The sequence below is a fragment of the Hydra vulgaris genome, chromosome 11 (assembly GCF_038396675.1).
Source record: "Hydra vulgaris chromosome 11, alternate assembly HydraT2T_AEP".
In the NCBI taxonomy this organism is placed as follows: Eukaryota; Metazoa; Cnidaria; class Hydrozoa; order Anthoathecata; family Hydridae; genus Hydra; species Hydra vulgaris.
Window position 1 is genome coordinate 42,432,041 of NC_088930.1, and position 22,989 is coordinate 42,455,029.

Below are 22,989 nucleotides of genomic sequence, written 5' to 3' on the forward strand. Positions count from 1 at the left end.
TAATGACATTGTGGAAGCGATGGATTCCATAGCGTGAACCCCACTTAAATTAGGACTATGAGCAGCACACGGAAGATAGACTTGTTGTAGGTTCTTTTTCATCAAGGCTTGGACACCTTTATAGATTCCGGCTATATTTGAGCCATTGTCGTATCCTTGGCTTCAGCAATTCTTTATGTAGAGTCCATTTTCATAAAGAATAGTAAGGATCAGATTATTATATTGGTATATCTCTTTATCCATCCATTCTAGTCTTAAAAAGTGGTACCGTTGCTCCTACTACCGCTCTTCCCTCAGGCAAAGGAGAAAAAAAAAAGAAGCAGATCTGTTTGCTAAACGAACCGTGCGGCATGCCTTTGGTTACAATATATAGATGGTCTGATGTACACTCTCAACTTTCACCAACTCTCCAAAACTCATTTTGCAAACGGCACTATAGTGGGACTATGTATGCTTACCTTCTTTTTCTTTTTCAGCAACTGTTTTTAAATGATCGGCAAATACCTTGTTGTGTTCAGCTATTAGTTCTAAAGCGCTGAGAAAATTGCCGTATCACGATTTTGTAAGGGGTCGTCCATAAAGTACGTACGCTCATAGGGGGGAGGGGGGAGGTCTTCAAAAAGCGTACGAAAGTGTATGGGGGGGGGGGGGGTCAATTTAAAAGTACGTACTTCGATTTTCTAATTTATCACAATTAACCAGCTAATCAGTAGTTACATCTGACTAAAGGTTCTAGTTTGCCAACATAAAAAGATGTATGGTATATGGAGTAGAGGGTATTGTTTCCCTCTATGCACACACATGTATGGGCGCCCTCAGAATTTTTTGATGTTCCAGATAGGACACTTTCACACATCGTGCAAACTCCTAACTTAAGTTATACCTATGCCAAATGAGAAGGCCTTGCAAAATATCGGGGTGGTGGAGGCCTGTGAACAAATAGCCCTAAAACGCTTGCCCTCTCCTGCCCATACGTGAGGACACTAAAAAAGGTCATAACTTTTGTAATTTACAATATTTTTCTACAAAAATTAAAATCTGTCGATAAATTTAAATTAAGTTTTAGATCCTAAAGTTAAAAATTTTGCTACATATTTCCCTCACGTTTGGGCAGGGAAGGGGGGAGGCAAACGTTTTAGGGCTTTTTGTTCCTAGGCCTCCGCCATTCTAAATTTTTGCAAGGTCACCTCATTTGGCATATAAACAAACTTAAATTTGGAGTTTGCACGATGTGTGAAGGTGTTCTATCTGGAACATCAAAAAATCCTGCGGGGGCCCAAGCACACATGCCACTCCTTATATACTGGCCCTGAGTAAGGCCTATTTTTCGAGTAAAAAAAAACAGGTTTTAGCAGGGCCGTGGTTGATGGGTCGCAATCCCCCCCCCCCCCCAAGTAAAACGTGTCATTAGCGTCTCAAAATCTTCCAAATTTGACCGCTAGGTTTTGCTAAATTAAAAAGCTTCTTAAATTAGCAAAAGAGCACAAAATTTGCTGTTTCCCCCTCCCCCTCTAATTAAGGGGTATAGGTAGCCTACCCTCGGCACTGGGTTTTAGCCATTGTTTTCAATATTACTGATCTCGCGTAAGACTCATTTTTTACTTACTAAAGAGGGGTGCCTGAAAAAAACGCCCGCCTTAAGTATAGTTTATTTTTATTTGATTCGTTATAAAAACAAAAACAAAAAAATCAGTTAGATTTCTGCAGGAAACGACCTTGGGTCTCCGCCGACCGTTCCCTCCGCGTTATCCTTTCGACTAAACACACACATTGTTTAGTGGTAATTTAAATTTATTTAAATTTAAATTTGCGTATATTTAAAGAAGTTTTATGAATGCGCAAACAAAGGGCTTTGGGGTCGTATAAAAGTATCTACGGTACCCTCCACCATTTTTTTTTTTAAATAAACTTTTTTATTGAGAAAAAAAAATAAAGGAGGGAGGTAGGGGGTATTTGAAGGATTTGAAGGGGGGTATTTGAGAAACGTACGTACTTTAAAGGAGGGGGGGAGGGAAACATAAAAGTACGCATGGCAACAGGGGGAGGGGGGGTCAAATTTACAAAATTTTTGGCGTACGTACTTTATGGACAACCCCTAATTAGATCTATAATTAGACTTTGTAATTAGATACTCATAGAATATTAAAATGCAATTAATAAAATGTGAAAAGAAGGCTGTAATAATTTTTTAAGTATTAAAATACATTTGAATGCAAGATTTCTTGATGCGAAAAATAAAGTTCTTTAAATAATGTAACCGAAAACCTCTAACGCTTAATTTCGTTGGCATTAACTTTCTCCAGTTTTGAATCGATCCCAGTATTATGCACGTTGTTTAGTGCCGTTTTTCATTCAAAAAAGGTTCGGCAATAAATGCTTCACTATTGATTTTTGAGTCTTGATTTTTATAACTAGTTTACTCTAATTGCCTTCGATATCACCTCTCCAGGATAAAAACGACGACATGTTTATTCTTATGCGGGTCGGTAACCGATCCAAAAAGATATTTATAGAAGCAACAAAAGAGGGGCTTTTATTGCTTCTCTTGTTCTCTTTTTGGATCGGTCTATTTACTCCATTCAAGCTAGTTTCTATTACTTAGTGTATTAGAAGACAAAAATCTATATCGTAATGATGATAATATTTTTATATATTTAATATATAAAAATAATTTTTATATATTTAATTATAATTTTAAAAAAATTTCCCATATAACAATGTCATCAATACAATTGAATGTTGTCGTAAAGAACTACAATTGTGATGTTTACATATGTTTTTTTATCTTTAACTGCTTAAAAAAAACTACTTGCTAGATGTCATGAACAACATTTTCATGATTTTTTTTATTTTCGATACGGTTTCTTTTGACAACGCTCATAATCTTTGAAAACTTTCCAAATTACTAAACTGCAATTTTATTATTTATAGAATGTTTTTGAATATTTTTAATAATAGATCGTTTTGTGCTATAAAAAACGTAATGCTTGTGTTGTTGTTTGCGAAAAAACATTTTAACAAGATTTGGTGTTTAATTACACAGTTACAAAAAGAAAGTTACGTGAGTTGTTTTATTATTATTTTTTTTTATTTAAAATTGCTTTTTTCTTAACGAACTTATTAACCCTTATCAAATTTAAAAAGCAATATGTCTCAAACGTGAATATCAAATTTTTGAGATTTAACAATTAATTTTTAGTAAGATTATATTTTATACAAATGGTTTGTTGTAGTTTATTATTAAGTAATAATAAAAAATGATTCAAAAGTATTACCAAAATATTTGTTTTCAATGCAAATAGATAAAATCTACTGATCATTGTTAACATTAAACGATTTTAAATTTTATTAATAAATTCCTTATTTAAATAACTGTTAATTTTTGTTCTATACATTTATCATTATTTTAATATAGTTTTCTTTAAATTTGTTTGAAAACCTAGAGTTCGTTTAAAAATAAGTGTGATATAAATTTTTTTAAATGATCAAGTACTTGATCGTTACATTTTATTAGTAAGTAATTCATTATAGTATTTTATTTATAATTAATTATCAAAATTTTACAAAACGTTATTACATTTTAAATACAAAATTTTTGATATATAAATTTTTTAAAGAAACTGTGACCAAGTTTAAAACTTTTTTATAATTTAAGATATTATATCTTTTTCATTTTTTATAAAAATGCATACAGCTTAGTATCCAAAAAAGATCTTATATAGGATTAGTATAGAGGAGAGTGGGGAGAAATGGTCCACCATTTTTACTTTTTTACTAAAAGTTACATAAAAACATAAATAACAACAACTCAGAGATGTTTGTTATATTTCTCAAAAGAGTAACCATTTATTTCAAAATATAGTCTATAGAAAAAAATTAAATTTTCATACATAAGAAAAAAAAACAAAAAAAAACACCACCCCAATATGGGGAGAAATGGACCTACTTTGGGGGAGAAACAGACCACCTGTGGAAGACACAAAAAGCTTTAAAGAAATTAATAAATTTTTTTTTTTCAAGATACATCAAATGAGATATCTTTCTGTTCTTTTTGTACCTTTGCAATTTACTGGTGGTGGCAAAATTGTTTTAATTTGTCCTATTCTGACTGTCCCAATGTCTTCTGCTGTTGGCCAAAAAAACTTGTCAACTATTTTTCCACTCTTTCGCAAAAAAGAAACTTCAATATCACCATCCTCATCTTCTTCTTTCATAACCTTATCAAGTAAATATTTTGTTTTCTTTCCTACCTCAAACTCACACAAAACATAGTTGTTAACATTCACACTTTTGACACCAACCATTCTGACATCAATACTTTCATCACTACTGTCGCTACTGTCACTAATACTATCTGCCCTATCATCAGTCATGTCAGTTTCAAATAGATTCTTTTTTACATTGGATTTATCCTCAGAATTAATGCACTACTTTAATTTTATTTCCTCCATCATTGGTGATGATGTCGCGATTATACATTTTCCACATTTTTTACCTCTGTTGGTTTGCTTGCAAGGAGCAGCTTTAGGATTGCCTACAAATATTTCAGGCGAAGCAAACATTTTTGGTGAAACTGGTGCATCCAAAGATACTGTATGGACCAACACATTAATTGATGTATCCCCTTGTGAAGCTGCTTCGCAAGATACTGTCGGGACTAACAAATTAGTTGATGTGTCCGCTTGTGGAGTTGCATGAGGAACAAAAGAATTGTCAGTGTTTGGTGATGATGAGCTACAATGTGCCCTTGCTCTTGCAATGTCTATGTCTGATAGTTCTGGGTCTGCAACCATAGGCCTGTCTGTAATGTCTGAAGGCAGAAATTCTTCATCAGAAAATATGTCATTATTTAGAGGCCACACACCACTAATTTTAAAACCAGAAAAAATATTTTGTTTTGTAGAAGCCTTGAGAAAAGCTATGCCTCCAAGCTCTGCCAACTGATATATGGACAGAGTTTGCCCAGCATGTTTTATTTGCCAAGAGTCAGCAAGATTATTGAAGGCGGCTTTCATTGGTCCAGCACAGTCTAGTGGCTGTAACTTATGGCTTGTATGAGGTGGTAGGGTAATAATATGAATGTTATTACTTTTAGCTAATTCTTGGGCAGCATATGAAAGATGACTTTCATGGTTGTCTAATATTAATATCACAGGTTAGTTTTCAGTTGGACTAACATATTTTATAAAATGGCGTATAACTTGAAGAAAACTGTCACTGGTCATCCAACCAGAAGGATGGGCAAGTCAAAGAGAGCTGGTGATCCATTTAACATGAAGTTTTTAAATTACTTTCTTGGAAAAATAAAAACAGGTGGTAAAGTGTTGCCGCTGGCTGAAACAATGCAGCAGATTGTCACAAGCTCGTCATGTTCTCTGGAGGTAACTTGACCTATTTGCTTACTTCCACGAGGTACAATTACTTTAAGAACTTTTTGCACAGTCCTCACACCAGTTTCATCTAAATTGAAGATCTGCTCACCGCTAATATTTAGTTTTTTGAAAGATTCTTCCAACAAAGTGAAAAATGTGTTGACATTGAATTTGTTGAACGCTGTAGCCCGTGGCAGTGATGTGGCTTCTGGTTGTCTGAGTGAAAGTTCTGGATGGCGTCTCATAAATCCAAAAAGCCACTCTCCTCCGGCCATTGAATTGGTGTTCCATGATGCAGGACGTTTTATGTTATTCACTGTAGTCATTTCAAGGGCAAGAGCACGAACATTTTTTGTTGTTAGGCAATAAAACATATTTGAGCACCTGGCCAGGTATGTTGCTAAACAATTTTCTTGCTTTGCAGTAAATATCAGGCTGTGCTGATAGTTGGGACACAGGCTAGTTTGTTTACTTTTTGCCTTTTTTAATGTTGTTAATCAGTATTGATTGGGCAATGTTAAATTATTTTGCCGCTTGTCAAACTGTCATGCCCTTCTCAACAGCAGTTACAGTATCATAACTGACTCTGGCACTTTGTCTTTGTCAGTTTTCCTTATGTAAACTCGAGGCTTTATTACCTGGAAAAAGAAAATTTTTTTTTGTCATTTACTATGTTTTGACTTTTAAAAATCTAGATTAGATCTAGAGCTAGATCTACTTAAAATAGAACCAGCATTAATAATTAACAGATTTATTACAGTAAAGATAAGACATACATCTATATAGATTCGAAATGCTAATTATAAGCATATCATCCCTATAGACATCTACTGCCAATCATAAATCAAAAGAATGGGGGAGAAACGGACCTTTTGTGAACAATTTCTCCCCACTGGTACCTGAATTGGTTAAAACACTATAAATTTTTTATTTATTGAGTTTGTAAGGCAAAATTTATAAATTATTATAAAGAAATGTTGGTTTTACAATAATACAAACTTACCTTGAATTCTGATGTAGATCCAATGAAATATTGATGTGCAAATTGGTTAAGAAAATACTTGTTTTGTGACTGAAAAATTTCCATATGCAAATAAAAAACGTGCATAAGAATTAAGGAAAAGGAAATGGTTTTTTAAAACCATCTCATGTTACTGAAGTTTTTTTATTCTGGTCCAAAACAATATGGTCCACTAGTTTTAAAAATAGCAGGGGGTGTCCATTTCTCCCCACTGTCCATTTCTCCCCACTCTCCCTTATATGAATTGTGTATTGAGGGGTATCTTCATAATAACTTTGCAAATGGCAAATGTCAAGCATCAACAGAAAATAATAAAAATTTAATTAACTAAAGAAAATTTAAAGAGAAAAAATGAAATAAAAACAAACAAACAAGTTTTTAACAAAAAAAATGAAAATTCTGATGAAATAAAAGAAACTAGAAATAAACAATTAATAATGAAAAATATAAAAATAAAAATCAGAGCAAAGAATTAAAAAAAAAATTTAATAGAATTTAAATGAATAAATAAATTTTATTTATTGAATTTAATTTAACTAAAGAAGATGTTAATTAACTCTGGTGAAGATTTGAAACAGTTTTCTTTTGTTTTCTGGTTTATGTTTTGTTATTTGATTTGTTATTTTTTTATACATTTTCTGATAGAATTGTGGGCTTTAGTTTTTTTATTTACTTTACATCTGTCAAATGTAATTTTTAACTGAAAATTACACTTGACAGATTTAAAGAAAGATGTAAAAACTTTTTTAGTGTGATGTGCAATTGACTTATTTTAATATTGATTGTTGTTTTTATATACTTTTTTAAATTACTTCTTTTTTCCTCCCACAATATTTGTTTTTTAGTTATTATAATATTATCGTTAGCTTTGTGTCATTAGGTGTCACTTTTGATTGACAGGTTTTTTTTTCTATCAAATTTTCAATGATTTGGTGCTTTTTTATAAAAAATAATTTAGTTTTTTTTATTTAAAGTTCTGTTCTTTTCAAATTTTGTTCTCTCTCTTTTAACCCTTCAAGTCCAAAATGTAAGCCTTTGTGTTAGTTGCTTTATTTACAACTCCAAATCATAAGTCTTGCCACAAAAAATAAGTGCCCGCCATGCCCCTGGTAGCGCAATACTACCAGGGGTATGAAAGAAACTGAACATTGAACTTATTGTTTACAAAGCAAGCACTTTAATACTACAACACTACTGCATAAGTTATTGAAATCATTTGCTAAACAATTGAAGAAATTACTAAACAATACTGATAAAATGGTGTATATAAAAGAATAAAAACTAGTTTTAAAACATCATAATTAAAAAAAATATATTTTAAAATTATTTTAGTGATAAAAAAAACAAAAAAACTAATTCAATAAAACAAAACAAACAAACAAAAATGAAACCAATTTTTTTTTTTGCAAATAAATAAAAACCAATAAAAACAACTTATATCTCCAACAATAACAAATAATTAAGCTCAAATTGAATTTGACAATAAAATCTGTTCAGATAAATATCTAATATTTATTTATTATTTATATTTTAATTATGTATTTTTTTATTTGTTTATTTTTAATTCAAAATTATTTTGTGTTAAATGATGGAACAGCTTTATTTGATGAATTTCAGTAGCCTAAAAAATATTTAACTTATATTTAACTTTTTTGATGTGAAGCTAATCTAACGATTATAACAAATTATTGTCATGAACAATAAATGAATGGATTATATAATCCCATTGTCAAGTTCAAAGATTTTGATGATGCTGATTTGATTTAAACATCATTGCATAAAACTTTGCCAGTCTGCAGTCACCTAAGTTCAGCTCTTTTGCGTCAAACTGAAATCCCTTGGGTTTTTAGGGCTTTGTTATATGATTAAAAAATTAATCTCTAATTTTATCAAGAAGAATAATGAAAAAGAAAACAATTTTTTGTTTTGCAGTGATAGATGTTCTTTAAACTAGATTTTAAATCTATAAAGTTAAACTTTTTTTAAAAGTTTTATTTTTAATCTCTTATGTTATTTTTTATTTTTCCTTTTTTAATCTTGATATTTAGGAGGTGCTATTTTTAGAATGTCAAATCAATATACTTATAATTACCAGCAAGTTCCTCCTGATTTGGAAGCAAATAAGCCTCCACCATACACATCACAGTTTGTATATGGTGCTCAACCTCAGCCAATGGCACCACCTCCACAGCAATATGGATGGGCAAATGACATCGGAGATCAAGGACCTATGTTAGGTCCTGATGATGATGCTGGAATATCATCATTTAGTGAAAAATCAGTGAGACAAGGTAGTTTTAATAGGCTTTTAATGTTTATACTTACCAATAAAATATTCTAGTTATCTATTCCAGTACTACAATAATTTGTTTCTAGTAATCAACCCTCAGAATTAGGGTCGGCATTCTGCAAGCCGACCTAACTGCCGACCTTAAAGTGTTTGGCATAAAATATAAAAACGAGGTCGACAATAATTGCCGACCTCATTTTTATATTTTATGGTAACCTTTTTGTGTAAAATTATTTTTGCTGACTTAATGCCGACCTCTAACAGTTCGAGGTTGGCAATTTATTTTCAACCTCATTTTTCCTAATTACGAGGGTTTAGTAATACTTTGCAATAATTTGTTTCAGTAATTTGTCCCAATAGTATATTTTTTTTGTATGAAAGGTCATAAATATAATTTACCTGTAATATTTAAATTTAATGTAATGAGTGGCTTTTCTGAAAATCTCTATAGCTTAATAAGTTTTAAAAGTTTTAAAATCTCCCAAAAGAGTATGTGTAGTGCATAAAATAGTCCAAATAGTTAAAATCAGACCAAATGTTCTTAATTGTAACTTCTATATATTGTGAAAAATGGTCAATTTGAAATACTATGTAAGGCACTAGCTATTTTATAAATTTTAGTTCAGGCACTCAGCAATCTATGCCAGCAGACCAATAGAATCAGACTTAGAGTGAATGCAGCTGATCAAAAGAAATCCAAGAATACTTATATGCTGCTTTGAAAGTCTTTGACAAATACAAAACTTGTATGGATTTATAGTACTATAGAATATCACTTTTATGAGAATAAAATCTAAGTTCCTATTTGAAAAATGATAAAAATGATTTTTCAAATAGGAACTTAGATTTTATTTATAACTTTTGTTATAGTGAGAAAAAAAAAACTGTCTGTATGATTTCTAACGTGTTAATAAAATAACTTTAATTACAATGCGGTACTTGAAAAGACGCTAGTGATGCAATATAACTTCTAACAATACAAAATATATTTGCTGAGTTGAGTTACTTTGAAATGCGTTATGCGTTTTTGTTATGCAGAAAAATCTTGTATCAAGGCCTGGTACTGTCCTTGATACAAGACTCTACCTCGTTCTCACATTTCAAAAATAATGCTACAAAATTTTTTGGAGTAAGTTTTCTCCATTCACTGAGCAATGGCTTACACAATTAAAGATTCAACAAAAAGGGGACACTAAAATAGCACTTTAATTATCTTTTTGATTCAAAGCCTTAAAGAGTTTTATGCTAACACCAATTGTTTCTTGCTAAAGTGTTAGCAAGAGGTCATAGACAATGGTGCATATATTGTTGAAGCTTAGTTAAGAAATTAAAAATAAATAATAACTTTTTTTGAAAAAATGCTTGTTACTTTTTAGCCAACCCAATTATTTATAAACTTAACTTTTTTTTATTAAAAGATAAACAGCATTATTAGCAGTCTTTCACGGAAAGTGTGCAATTGTATGCCTTTATATGACCATGCAAATAATATTTTGTTTTGACAATTTGACCACGGTTTTTAACATGTTTTCAAAATTTGAATATGTGCTATAAAAACTTACCTAGACTTGTCTAAAAAAAACTCTTTAAAATGGAAAGATATTTTAACAAAAGAGAAAATAAAAATAATTAAAAAATAATAACTAAAATAAAACTCAACAAACTAAAATGCTAAGTTTATTTAAATGATGTTTTTAACTACATTCAGAATAATAAACTTTTGTTCTTTTGATTTTATTAATGCTTATATAATATTATGGAAAACCCTTAAAATAAGTAAAACAACTAAAACCTAGTGATTGCTTAAAAAATACTTACACTTAATTAAATTATAGCATTTTTTTACTAATTTAAAAATATAAGTTTTCATGTAAATACACCAGTGACGGATCTAGGATTTTCTGGTGTTGGAGATAGCAATTACACAAAAATTTTCAGAAAAAAGTCATTCCTTTGTGCAAGAAATTGATAATGCTCATAGCTTAATTGAAAAAACTTTAGATAAGAATGAAGTATTTAGCCCAATTAGCTTAATTCATGTATTAAAAACACTGATAAGAAAGCCTTAACTCCACATCTTCACATCACACAACTCCCATCTTCACATCACACAAATCCATCTTGACATCACACAACTCCCACATCTTCACATCACATAACTCCACATCACACAACTCCCAACTCCACATTCTTCAAATGAGATCACCAGATTTTTTTAACTTTGAAAAGTTATCAAAGACTATGAATTTTTTGAAGACTTTTTTTTATCCGTCAAACAACTAAAATATCATTTAAATATGCCACATTTTGTAACATACAAGGACTGTCACTCTATCACTGTATAAAAAAGGAAGGACATTACGAGTTGGCGCAAAAACATATTTGCAGGAAATAGCCCAAATCTCTAGTGTCTTATTATTAACATCACTAATTCCACTAAGCATAGAAAAAACTAAAGATATAAAGTTAATGCTATGTTTTATGCCTGCAATCGACTGTGCTTTTTATAAAATAATCTTAAAATAAAAATTTTAATAATCTTTGATTTTTACTATATGTTGAAATTATTTAATATTTTTTTTGTATAATGTACCTTTTAATTTCTACTTTCACAATGCAAACAGTGGTAGTGTCATGATTTTGTGGTAACCCTTCTTTGGTAATTGTAAAAGAAATGTTTTATTTACTTACAGAAACAGTTTAAAACAATAGTCGAATAATGAGTATTGCAAACGTAGTGAATGCTTTAAAAATAGCGTCCTAATTTCTGTTATTGGAGAATAAATAAGCATTATTTTTTTACAAATATTTTTTTTGAAGCAAAAACAACAGAGTACAAATGTTAAAACAAAGTATGAAATGGTTTTTTAATGCGTAATTATTTACTAGTGTGTATTTCAGTGACTGATCCAGGATTTTGGTTTTGAAAAACCGATATTACAAGCCTTCCGAGGAAACATGTGTGGTTTTTTGTTTTGTATGTCTATGCATGAGTATTTTATTTTAGACAACTTGGTTTTAATGGTTTGTAAGTTTTTTTATATTAAGCGTTGCAGAAAAAACTAATCTTCAAAAATAAATAAAGCAAAACTAACAAAATTGGAAATTAAAATGAATTTAAATAGAAAAAAATAATAAAAAAACAATAACTTAAATAATTTCTGTACTGTTTTTATTTTTATTTCTTTAGAGTGGAACACTTATTGCTGAATATAATAACCACTCTGAGTGGTTATTATTTTCAGCAATAAAATTGGATAAAGGCACAGAAAAAAAAAAAAAATTTAAGTCAACATTAAAAAGAATGATTTTCCTATATTTTATTTGTTTTTTTTTTAAAAGAAAAAGCAAAAATATAAATTGCTATCTGTTTTTAAAATATATTTGTATAATATTAATGTTTAACAAGTATAAATTGTCCCTATATGAAAGCATCTATGTAATTCACGCATATACTTTTATGTATAACTTTTTTAGTTGGATAAGGTGTTTACTTCATACATGGAATGTCCTTGGTACAAATCCCACCTCTTCCCATTTTTATTTTGTTTTTCTACTTGCCCCCTCCCTTTTGGTCTACTATGTTATTGGTGAAATATACGTAAACAATTATTAATACTCATTATTATTAATTGCATTACAATTAATAATTATTATTATTAATAATTGTTCACCAATAGTTATGTTATTGTTCCCCACTAACATAGTGGACCAAAAGGAGGGGGCAGATAGAACTAAATGCATAGAGCCAAATGTTAAAAAAGTATAGGTATCCAAAACTACAAAGCGCTAAAAGATTGGGGATAAAAAATGTACAACAATAGAAAGGTAATAGAAACAATTTTTTTATTTAATTTTGTTTTAAATTCCTATTTTGTTTCCTTTACTTTGTTTTTGAAACTTAGTTTTTTCTGCAACCCAAAATATAAATAAACTTGCAAAATGTCATGACCAAGTTGTCTAAAATAAAATTCTCATGCATGGACATGACAAAAAACTGCACGTGTTTTCTGGGAAGGCTTGTATTAAATGACAAATTCAACTTATTTTCAAAATATTCTTTTTTGGTAGTGCTCTTATAATAATGAGATTCAATATGTGGGAACAAATCTTTGTGACAATTTGTACCTTATGTGCTTTCCTTTTTTCCTTTCAACTGGAACTCCTGTATGTAGATCTATTAAATTGTTGTGAGAATAATATACTCTTGCTTGAGAAATGCAAAGAATTCCTATAAAAACTTTTTACAAACTGTGAATAATACTGTCATTTTCTATAAAATATTAATAAGAATACTTTCTTCTGCTATTGTCTTGAACAGTTTTAACTCTTACTTTTTCATTCCTTTTTGTAAATTTAGCATAAAAAGCATTTTTGCTATTGTCATCTCAACTCCAGAAATGTTTGAATATAAGTTCCATATTTTCTGGGGTAATTTTTGATTCACAAGAAAATGTGCACTTTAATAACTTTCAACAGGTTTTCTATCTTCAACTTTTATCCCTCTTGAATTAATATAGGTTTGTCCAGATACTCTTTTTTTCTTTGTGCAATTCCTTTTGAACATATCATTATTTCTTGTCAGTTGTCAAGTTTTCTTTACTTGTTCTTCACTAAAAAGATAATGCAATAATTTGATTTACATAATCAGAACAACAACAGCAACAAAAACACTTGAGTTATGTTTAATAAGAGTATATTAAACTTTACTCAATTATTATTAAATTTTAAACAAATTTTTTATTAATTATTTAAAGATAAATTTTTTAAGCACTATTTTGTTAAATAAATAAACAAAATAATCACAGTTCGACTTATGTTATTGAATACATAATAATCACAGTTCGACTTATGTTGTTCCAAAAAAAGATTTTTTGCAGTTTTGCAGTCTGCCATCTTGAAATTGTCATCAAGTTATAAAAAGCAAGCTGCCGGATTGGCTTGAATCTGTATTTTTTTTTAATCAAACAAGTAAGCATTAAAAAATTTTTCTTGTTTGGAGATACACATAACTAGTTTTTTTTAATGCTTTATTTGATTGGCCGTTTTGGAGATAAAGCATTTAAGCATTAAGCACATTATTACACAAATCAACAATTAAAATATAAAGATTTTGATGCTTTTTTTAACTGTTTTATAGTTATTTTGATTTTTTACAATATTGGAGTTACAACAAATAAGCAATCAGGTCATGATTTGTTTTTCCCACAAAATTTTTTTTATCTTTTTAAATGTATTAACTTAATGATTCTTATACAAAGTTTGTTAAAGAGACTTTCGGTGTCTAAGAAAGTCATCCTTTATAAAAACAAAATATTTTTTATTTTTTAATGTTTATTATAAAAATGCATACTTAAATAATTTATATAATATGATTAAAAAAAATTATATACAACTGTCAATGATACTTTAAAAAAAGTTTATATTATAATTTAATTGTTACTTTATTTAAAAGCATTTCGTGTATAATGATTAGTTAAGAAGTTTCAATGTAATTTATTTCTCTAAGGTATGAAATATTTTTTTAAATATACGTGGTCAAATTTTCAAAACAAAATGCTATTTGCCTTGTCATAAAATGGCGTGCAATCGCATGCCTTCCTGTAAAACACTGATTAGTATTTTAGAGTACTGCATTGCAATTAAATTTAAAATCAAAACCACATTAACCATATGGTCAGTAACCAAGTTTTACACAGCATTTTCACATGACTTAGCACTTAGTCAGCTGGTTTTGTAGGATGTGAAATAAAAATAGCCAACTCTAACGGTCATTGGGTATTCAAGTACCTGCCTATTGCACAGTAACTTAAGTAGTGGATACCCCTTACCCTAAACATCAACAAAGAAACAGAACAATAAGGTTGTGTTGGAGTAGTCTAGTAACATGTCTTAGCATGTTATCATTTATTCAGTCTTTGGTCTGTTGTCTCTTGGGGAGAAATTGTGCCTCTCACGTGGTCTCTCTATCTATTTGTGAAGCAAGGCTAGCAATGTAGTGGTATAGTGCTTGCTTTATCAGCAAAAACTACAAAGTGTGATCTTCACTGTAACTGGTAGTATTGCACTTAATTCATTTTTCTGTATTACAACTTTGTTAGTCAATTTTATTCAAAATTGTTGTCCTAGCATAACAAGTTTTCAGTTTTCTAATGAGCTGCTATTTACTGTATAAAAGAATGGCTTGTAATTTTTAAATATTGACAGTATTAACTCATCATTCATGGCTAGCAATCTTTAAGTATTAATAATATAAACATGTTGCCATAGTTTTGTCATCTAGTCCTTATATTTTTAATTTAATAAGTTGTGGTTTCTCACATTTTTGGAAGCACAGAAGCAACTTGAGAAAAAAGTTTTTAAGCTTATTATTTTAAAGTTTGTTATTCAAAGTTTCAAAATAAAAGTGTTTTAAAGGCTTATCTTTTATAGATTTTTTTTTTAGTTATTTATTTTTATGTAAATTTTTCTTTTGTTATTTAGAACAAATTTTTTCCTTTTTTTTTTAGCTTTCATTCGAAAGGTAAGTCAAAGTTTGAAATAAGTATTGATTGTTTATTTTTTTTTAATTACATATACAATAAATTTTATTATTAATAAAATTTGTTAAAAAAAACTTATAAATCTAATAACTAGTAATGATTTCTAATAATTTAGGTGTACGCAATTCTTTTTTGTCAATTACTTGTTTCTGTTGGAATTGTTTGCCTTTTTGTGCTTGTGTAAGACTTTTGATTTATTTGTTTAATTAATTTTCAAATTCAAATTAATTAGTTTTCAAATTTAAATTTGTTTTTCAAATTCAAATTAATTAGTTTTCAAATTTTATGAAATTATTTAATAGAGTTTTTTTAATAAAATACCTGCAAGTTTTTAACCACCCTGGTCAATAGTGTTGGCTTGATAGAAAAAAGAACAAAACAACATGACATTTTTTGAAGATTTATTCAGGCTTTGAAGCATTTAAGTTCTTTTGAGCTATTATTTTATTTTTTTGTATATCAGTATTTTATATTTGCATGTCAGTAACAGGGTTGTTCAAATTTCAGCAGTTTAAAATATAGCAGTTTTTAGGTTTTTTTATTTTTATTTTTATATGGTTATTTTTTTTTTTTTTTTATCTGGTCTGCACAATTTTTCCATTTAAGTCTGCTAAAACTTTACGGCTCAGTTGTCATTCTATTTTTTTTTTTTTTTAATAGTTCTTTATAAAAATTGTTTTAAAAAATGTAACACGTCTCCAATAATATAATGGTTTCTTTTAAAGACATTTCTAGTTTTACCGCTGACTACTAATTAGGCCAGTATTAAACTGGTTGTATTGGTGGTAGTTCTATTATAACGAACACCCCAGGTAATTTCAATGCTGTTTATATTGTTTTTAAACACTTAATTTAAATTTGTAGAACTAAGTAGCTTCACCATTAGGAATTTTTCTTTGTGTTAATTAAATTTTTTTTTTTTACTAATTCACTCCAACTAACTAATTCACTCCAAACAAGAGTTCCAACAATCACTATTTGAATTGGGGGAAAACAGAAAACAAATAGGACTTAAAGAACTGTAAATTTTATGATTCAGGAAAAACATGGTGGGAGAGAATTCCAAAGCATTAATGTATGAGGAAAAAAAACAAAATAAATAAAAGTTTTTACAGCATAAAGGAACAGATATAGTAAAAGTATGAAACTTTGTGTGAATGACGAGTTATGCAATATTGAGTTTTAGTTGATGGAAGAAGAGATGGTAGCTTGTGTGAGCAGAATGATAGTATTTGCAGTCTTGATCAATAAGTGATGACATTTTATCTAGGTTGCAGTATATACCTGTTTTATCAGCAAATAATTGAGTCATTAGCAAATAGAGCCAATTAAAATGTAAGAATATTATAAAGGATAGAGCAACAGGCTACACCAGAAGTTATTTGAAATAAAGAAGAGTGTTGGTCTTTAAGAACAACTTTAATTTAGCGGTTAGAAAGGAATGATTTAATAATCTTCAAAACTTTATTGAAAGTCTTTGATATGTCAAGAGCAATAACTTTTGCCTCAACATTCATTTAATGCACTATAGAACCTTTCTGTTATGAAAGTTATTAAGTTTGCTATAGAATGAGATGATCGAAAGCCATATTGATTGCCCAAGAATAATTTGTTTGACCCAAGAGGAGATATTAGAAGTATGTTTGTTAAAGATTCAAAGACTTTAATTTTGAAGGAACATCGATTGAATTATGGTTGAAGAGGTCAGAATGTTCTCAATAGTTTTATAAGGTTGATACCACAGATGCCATTTTCCAGCAGTCTGGAAAGCAAGATTCAGTTAAGCACTTTTTAGGTTATGAGTTCAAGTGTTCTGATCGAGTTTGTCATCAATTTAAATCAAATTATCTGATTTTTCGTTAATTATGCAACTTAATTAGCAAATAATAAATATCTAAATGTATAGTAAAAGGTATTAGAAGTACTTAATTATGCCTTATTACTTAATTATGCCTTTAATTTTGATTTGGCTTTACTTTAATTGCAATTTTTAATCAAGGTTTGGTAAATTAATAACATCAGTTTTTAGAAAAGTGTTTATTTTTTTTCAGTAAAAAACAACATGTAAGTTCTATGGCATTCACTTTTTGACTAGTTTTACAGCAAATCTAGAAGTGTTATTAAGTTGTAATGTCCTGTAAAAGGATTCTTTATCAATTTTCATTATTCTACTTAATGAACATAGCGAGTACAAATAAAAGAATTAATTTGAAGCAAGACAATCAAAAAAAAAAGAGATCATCTGATATATTTTATAAATTATATTAAAATTCCAGTATATTAACCTCCATTTCAGATAAATGGCTTGTTTCTTTTTATAGTCTAATTTTCTTATGAAATTAACAGTTATCATACATCATTGTCTTTGTAATAAATACATGTACACATCTGACACAACAGATGATTTTTTTTTTAACTAAAAAAGCACTAGACAATATTTATGTCTGAAAGTTATGGAGAGGCCTGTTGAAGTATATCATATTCATTTTATTATTCATATTCATTATTATTATTATTATTATTATTATTATTATTATGATCATTTATGTTATTCACATAAGAAATGTTTTATTGAAATTAATACAAATTAAATTTCTTTTTCTATTGAGTTTTTGCAGGGTTTTTTAGCAAGCTAAAGTTATTTAAAACTGTTTATCTGTTCACTAAAGTATTCACTTTTTATTTGAGAAATTTTTTTATTGTTAGTTAAGATTTTGGAATATCAAAGCTATTGTTTATATAAAAAAAATTTTAATCACTTAATTTTTAGGCAACCAATAAATAGTTATGTGAAGAAAAATGTTGCTATGTTTTGGATGGCATGGTAAGTTCAGTTTTTAAAAACGACATAAAATTGATACAAATATTTTTTTTTTAGTTGATGTTATATATTTGTTTAATAATTGTTTATATTTTTTACAGGTTTAATTCTGATTTAAAAAATTGACATTAAAAATAATATGAATAACAAAAAAAAACAGTAGCAATAAACGATATTTAAAAAAAAATTCTTTTTCATTGTGATTACCAATTATTTAATAGGTTATTTTGTATTTTTAGATAATTTTTCTTTAAATACCAACATTTAATAAGCAATCCTTGAAATTAAGATTGGCATTGCCAACCAAATTGGCAATGGGTAATTCCATGTCAATTGAGCCAGGCCATGTCACCATACATCTCAGATTTTGCTGAATTTTATACAGTTGAGAGTACTTAGTAAAACAAAAAATTCTTGAAAATTTTAGCTTCTAGCTCCAAGAGGATCCTGAAATATGATCATTTTACTTTCAACTGATCTTGGCCAGGCCCCTCTTGTCCTCTCAGAATTGAGAACTTTGTTTAAAGGTTCCAAGTCACATAGCTTTAAAAATATTTGATATTTTGACTTAAAAATTTGTACCTGACTATTTTCAGGGTTGAAGAATCCAATGAAATAATCAATATTATAAAAAAATATTTTTAAGTACCTGTAATTATTAATTTAAATAAATTTAGGCTATTTTTTATATACCTGATTTTGATGCTCAAGAAACCCACGTGGCCTTGATGATATCAAAAAAAAATTTTTTACACATTATTCTAAATTTTATGATTTTTCACAAAACATAAGAATTTTGATCTGCAAGTATATGGATTTCCAAATATGAATAACGGGGCACAGGCCCCACTTTTTTGTAGTGGAATCTTGCAATACATTTTCCACTACCTTCAAGACTAGCTAGAGCTATGAAAATTTCTGTAATTATATAGTGTTGATAAAAGAGCAGTTTAAAATTAAAAAAGGGTCCAAGAGACTAGGGGAGGGGGCTGGGGGCACGTGCCCCACTTTTTTGAGCAGAATCTTGAGATGGATTTTTCACTATCTTCCAGACAAGCTGAGCTCTGAAACTTTCAGCATTTGTGTATGATGATGCGTTAAATGATGAACATGCGTTAAAATTGTTTCAGATCAGACGATCAGATAGTCCATGGGGCTGGGGCACCTGGGTCCATGCCCCACTTTTTTTTCTCAAAAAAATTTTTTTTTTTTTTTAAAACTTATTTAAGATAACTTTAAAACTATTGTCTTCAAATTTTTTTTTAGATTTTCATTTTTAACAAAGTTAAACATTTCATATGTTTAACAATGTTATCAATGTTAAAGTATGAAGAGCATATTTCAAAAGTATATAATGTTAGGGAAGAAGAACTGAAACATAAAATTCCTCATACGAAAATTATTGACAAAAGTAAATGTGCCGATCTAGACAAACTAACAGCAGAAATAAAAGAAAAGTTAATTGTTTCTGACCAAAAAACTAAAATTCAGTTGTTAACATTTACACCCAAGTCTTGGTCAAGAAATTTTGCTGCAAGATATTTCAACGTCACTATATACCAAACTAAAGAAGCGCGCAAACTAAAGAAAATAAGTGGGATTTTTTCAGTTGCAGGCATTAAAAAAGGAAAAATATTTTCAGAAATAACATTAAATAGAGTCAACAATTTATACCATGATGACGAATTTACTAGACAAATGCCTGGTAAAAAAGATTATGTAAGTATTGGTAGAAAACAACACATGCAAAAGCGCCTTATTTTATGCAATTTTAAAGAACTTTATGTTTCTTTTAAAACTAAATACCCTCAAGAAGTTATTGGATTTTCTAAGTTTTGCAGTTTAAGACCAAAATGGTGTATAACTGTTGGAGCATCAGGCACTCATTCTGTTTGTGTTTGTACCCTCCATCAAAATGCAATACTCTTGACCAATGCTATACAAATAAAATGTACTTACAAAGATCTGATGACAAAAGTTGTTTGTGATGCGACAAGTAATGAGTGTATGGTTCATCGATGTCCGAACTGTCCAGGTATAGTTTCTTTAAAGAAGTTTCTGGATGCACAACTAATTGACAATGACGAGGAGGTGTCATTCAATCAGTGGCAGAAAACAGACAGAACAACATTGATCTATCAGACAACAACAATGGAAGAATACAAATTGATGTTATCAGAGGCAATAAACAAGTTAACAGCTCATTCCTACATTGCAAAATGTCAAGCAAGATATCTAAAGCAACAAAAGGAAAATTTAGCAAAAGACTGCTGTATTGTCTTAGTTGACTTGCAGATTTGCAGATTTTGTGATTCAAGATGAAATCCAAAGTTACCATTGGTGCAAAAGTCAATGCACATTGCACCCCGTTGCCCTCTATTTATTAAACGAAAATGACCGATTTGAAGAAAAATCGTTTTGCTTCATGTCAGAAGATAATGAGCATGACACTGGTTTTGTGTATGAAGTTCAAACACAAATAGTTAACTATTTAAAAGAATATCATCCTAAAATTTCAAAGGTTCTTTATTTTTCTGATGGTTGTGCTGCACAGTATAAAAATTACAAAAACCTTTACAATATCTGTCTCCATAAAAATGATTTTGACATTGATGCAGAGTGGACATTTTTTGCTACAAGCCATGGTAAGTCACCATGTGATAGTATTGGTGGCACTGTAAAATGATTAACTACAAATGCAAGTCTACAAAGGCCCATAAATGACCAGATATTGAATTGTAACAAAATGTTTGACTACTGTACTAACAATATTAAAGGGATTATTTTTTTCAAGATTGAAAAAGAAAGACTGACAGAATTGCGCACCACTTTGAAAACACGTTTTGAGCTAAGTAGAACAATTCCTGGAACTAGGAGCTATCATCAATTTAAACCAGAATCTATAGATACTATTAGCTTTAAACATACAAGTGAAGATGTTCATATAACAGGCATTTTTTCTTTTTCTGAAATTCAAAGTTCTCAAAATGATCAGCAAATTAACATTGATGCCTTGAAATTGGAATTCATTATGTGTAAATATGATGCGTTTGATTGGATTGGTATGATCAATGAAATTGATAATATAGAGAAAGATGTTATGGTAATGTTCATGCACCCGCACGGTCCTTTTAATAAACTTTTCTGGCCATCTAGAGAAGATGAGTGTTGGGTGCCAATTACCAACATAACTTGTATAATTGATGCACCTGTAACAACAAATGGACATTTTTATACTTTGACCGTCAATGCATCTAAGCTAATCTTACCATTATCTTGACTTTCTTTTTTTTGTATTTTATTTTGTAAATAATGAAGTAAAACGGAACAAGTGTAAAGCAATAAAAATTTTTAAATACAATATTTTCAAAGTTATCTTAAATTTAAGACACATTTATGTGTTTTAAAAAAAAAAAAAAAATTTTTTTAAGAAAAAAAGTGGGGCACGGTCCCAGGTGCCCCAGCCCCATGGACCATCTGGTCATCTGATCTGAAACAACTTTAACGCATGTTCATCAGGACTACGCAAATGCTGAAAGTTTCAGAGCTGCAGCTTATCTGGAAGATAGTGAAAAATCCATCTCAAGATTCTGCTCAAAAAAGTGGGGCACATGCCCCCAGCCCCTTCCCCTAGTTTCTTGGGCTCTTTTTTAATTTTAAAATGCTCGCTTATCGAAACTATATAAATACAGAAATTTTCATAGCTCTAGCTAGTCTTAAAGGTAGTGGAAAATGTATTGCAAGATTCCACTACAAAAAAGAGGGGCCTGTGCCCCGTTATCCATATATGGAAATCCATATACTTGCAGATCAAAATTCTTATGTTTTGTGAAAGATCATAAAATTTAGAATAATGTGTAAAAAATTTTTTTTTGATATCATCAAGGCCACGTGGGTTTCTTGAGCACCAAAATCAGGTACATAAAAAATTGCCTAAATTTATTTAAATTGATAATTACAGGTACTTAAAAATATTTTTTTATATTTTTGATTATTTCATTGGATTCTTCAACCCTAAAAATAGCCAGGTACAAATTTTTAAGTCAAAATATCAAATATTTTTAAAGCTATGTGACTTGGAACCTTTAAACAAAGTTCTCAATTCTGAGAGGACAAGAGGGGCCTGGCCAAGATCAGTTGAAAGTAAAATGATCATATTTCAGGATCCTCTTGGAGCTAGAAGCTAAAATTTTCAAGAATTTTTTGTTTTGCTAAGTACTCTCAACTGTATAAAATTCAGCAAAATCTAAGATGTATGGTGACATTTTTGAAATTTTCTGGCTCAATTGACATGGAATTACCCCAATGCCAACCTAACTGCTGACCTAGAAGTGTTTGACCTTGTCAAAACATTGTTTCTTTGTTTTATGGTCAAACCTTTGTTTTACATTTTTTTTTGTTGACCTAATGCCGACCTCACACAGATTAAGGTCAGCAAATTATTGCCGACCTTTTTTTTCCTAATTCCAAGGGCTGAAATTAGTTATTTAAATTAGTTATTTAAAGTTAATTTTTTTTATTTTGTTTAATTGCTTTCATTCTAAAAAAGGTAATCTTACAATTCAATGCATTAGGGAATTTTATTTTTGAATTTTATTTTTGGGTATTTTGAAAATTTGAATTAGTAAAAAACATTTTTTTTTCAATTTTTTTGATATTTTTTTGTTGAATTTACTTTTTGAATTTGATATTACTTTTTGAATTTTTCAAAAGTGTCATCTATTTGATCTTTAATTTGTTACAAGTCGACAAATGAGTTCATGTGAATTAATTTTTTTCTAAACCAGAATATTTAATACCCATAAGAGACCATATGAGATGGGACCATATTAATGGGAATAAAGTATTAATTCAGATTGCACTCAAATTCAGACATTTAAAATCAAGAGCAGTTTGCAATTAATTTATAAGTCAGCAGGAACATATGAAAAAGAAAATCTTCT

At 29.3% G+C, this 22,989-nt stretch overlaps 1 protein-coding gene across 3 annotated transcripts in view; it reads left to right on the forward strand.

Moving 5' to 3' along the window:
* Window positions 1-2,929: 2,929 nt before the first annotated feature.
* The window catches only part of LOC100202143 (protein lifeguard 1), a 40,226-nt gene continuing 20,166 nt past the window's right edge, over window positions 2,930-22,989 (forward strand). The window contains exons 1-5 of one of the 3 annotated variants that reach the window (XM_065808890.1): window positions 2,930-3,061; window positions 8,458-8,684; window positions 15,193-15,206; window positions 15,341-15,405; window positions 17,996-18,049. In XM_065808890.1, the coding sequence (XP_065664962.1) occupies window positions 8,459-8,684; window positions 15,193-15,206; window positions 15,341-15,405; window positions 17,996-18,049 (359 nt within the window). In that variant the 5' untranslated portion in view covers window positions 2,930-3,061; window position 8,458. Of the gene's footprint in view, window positions 3,062-8,441; window positions 8,685-15,192; window positions 15,207-15,340; window positions 15,406-17,995; window positions 18,050-22,989 lie in introns of all 3 variants that reach the window. The other 2 variants (XM_065808892.1, XM_065808891.1) reach the window with 2 other exon arrangements.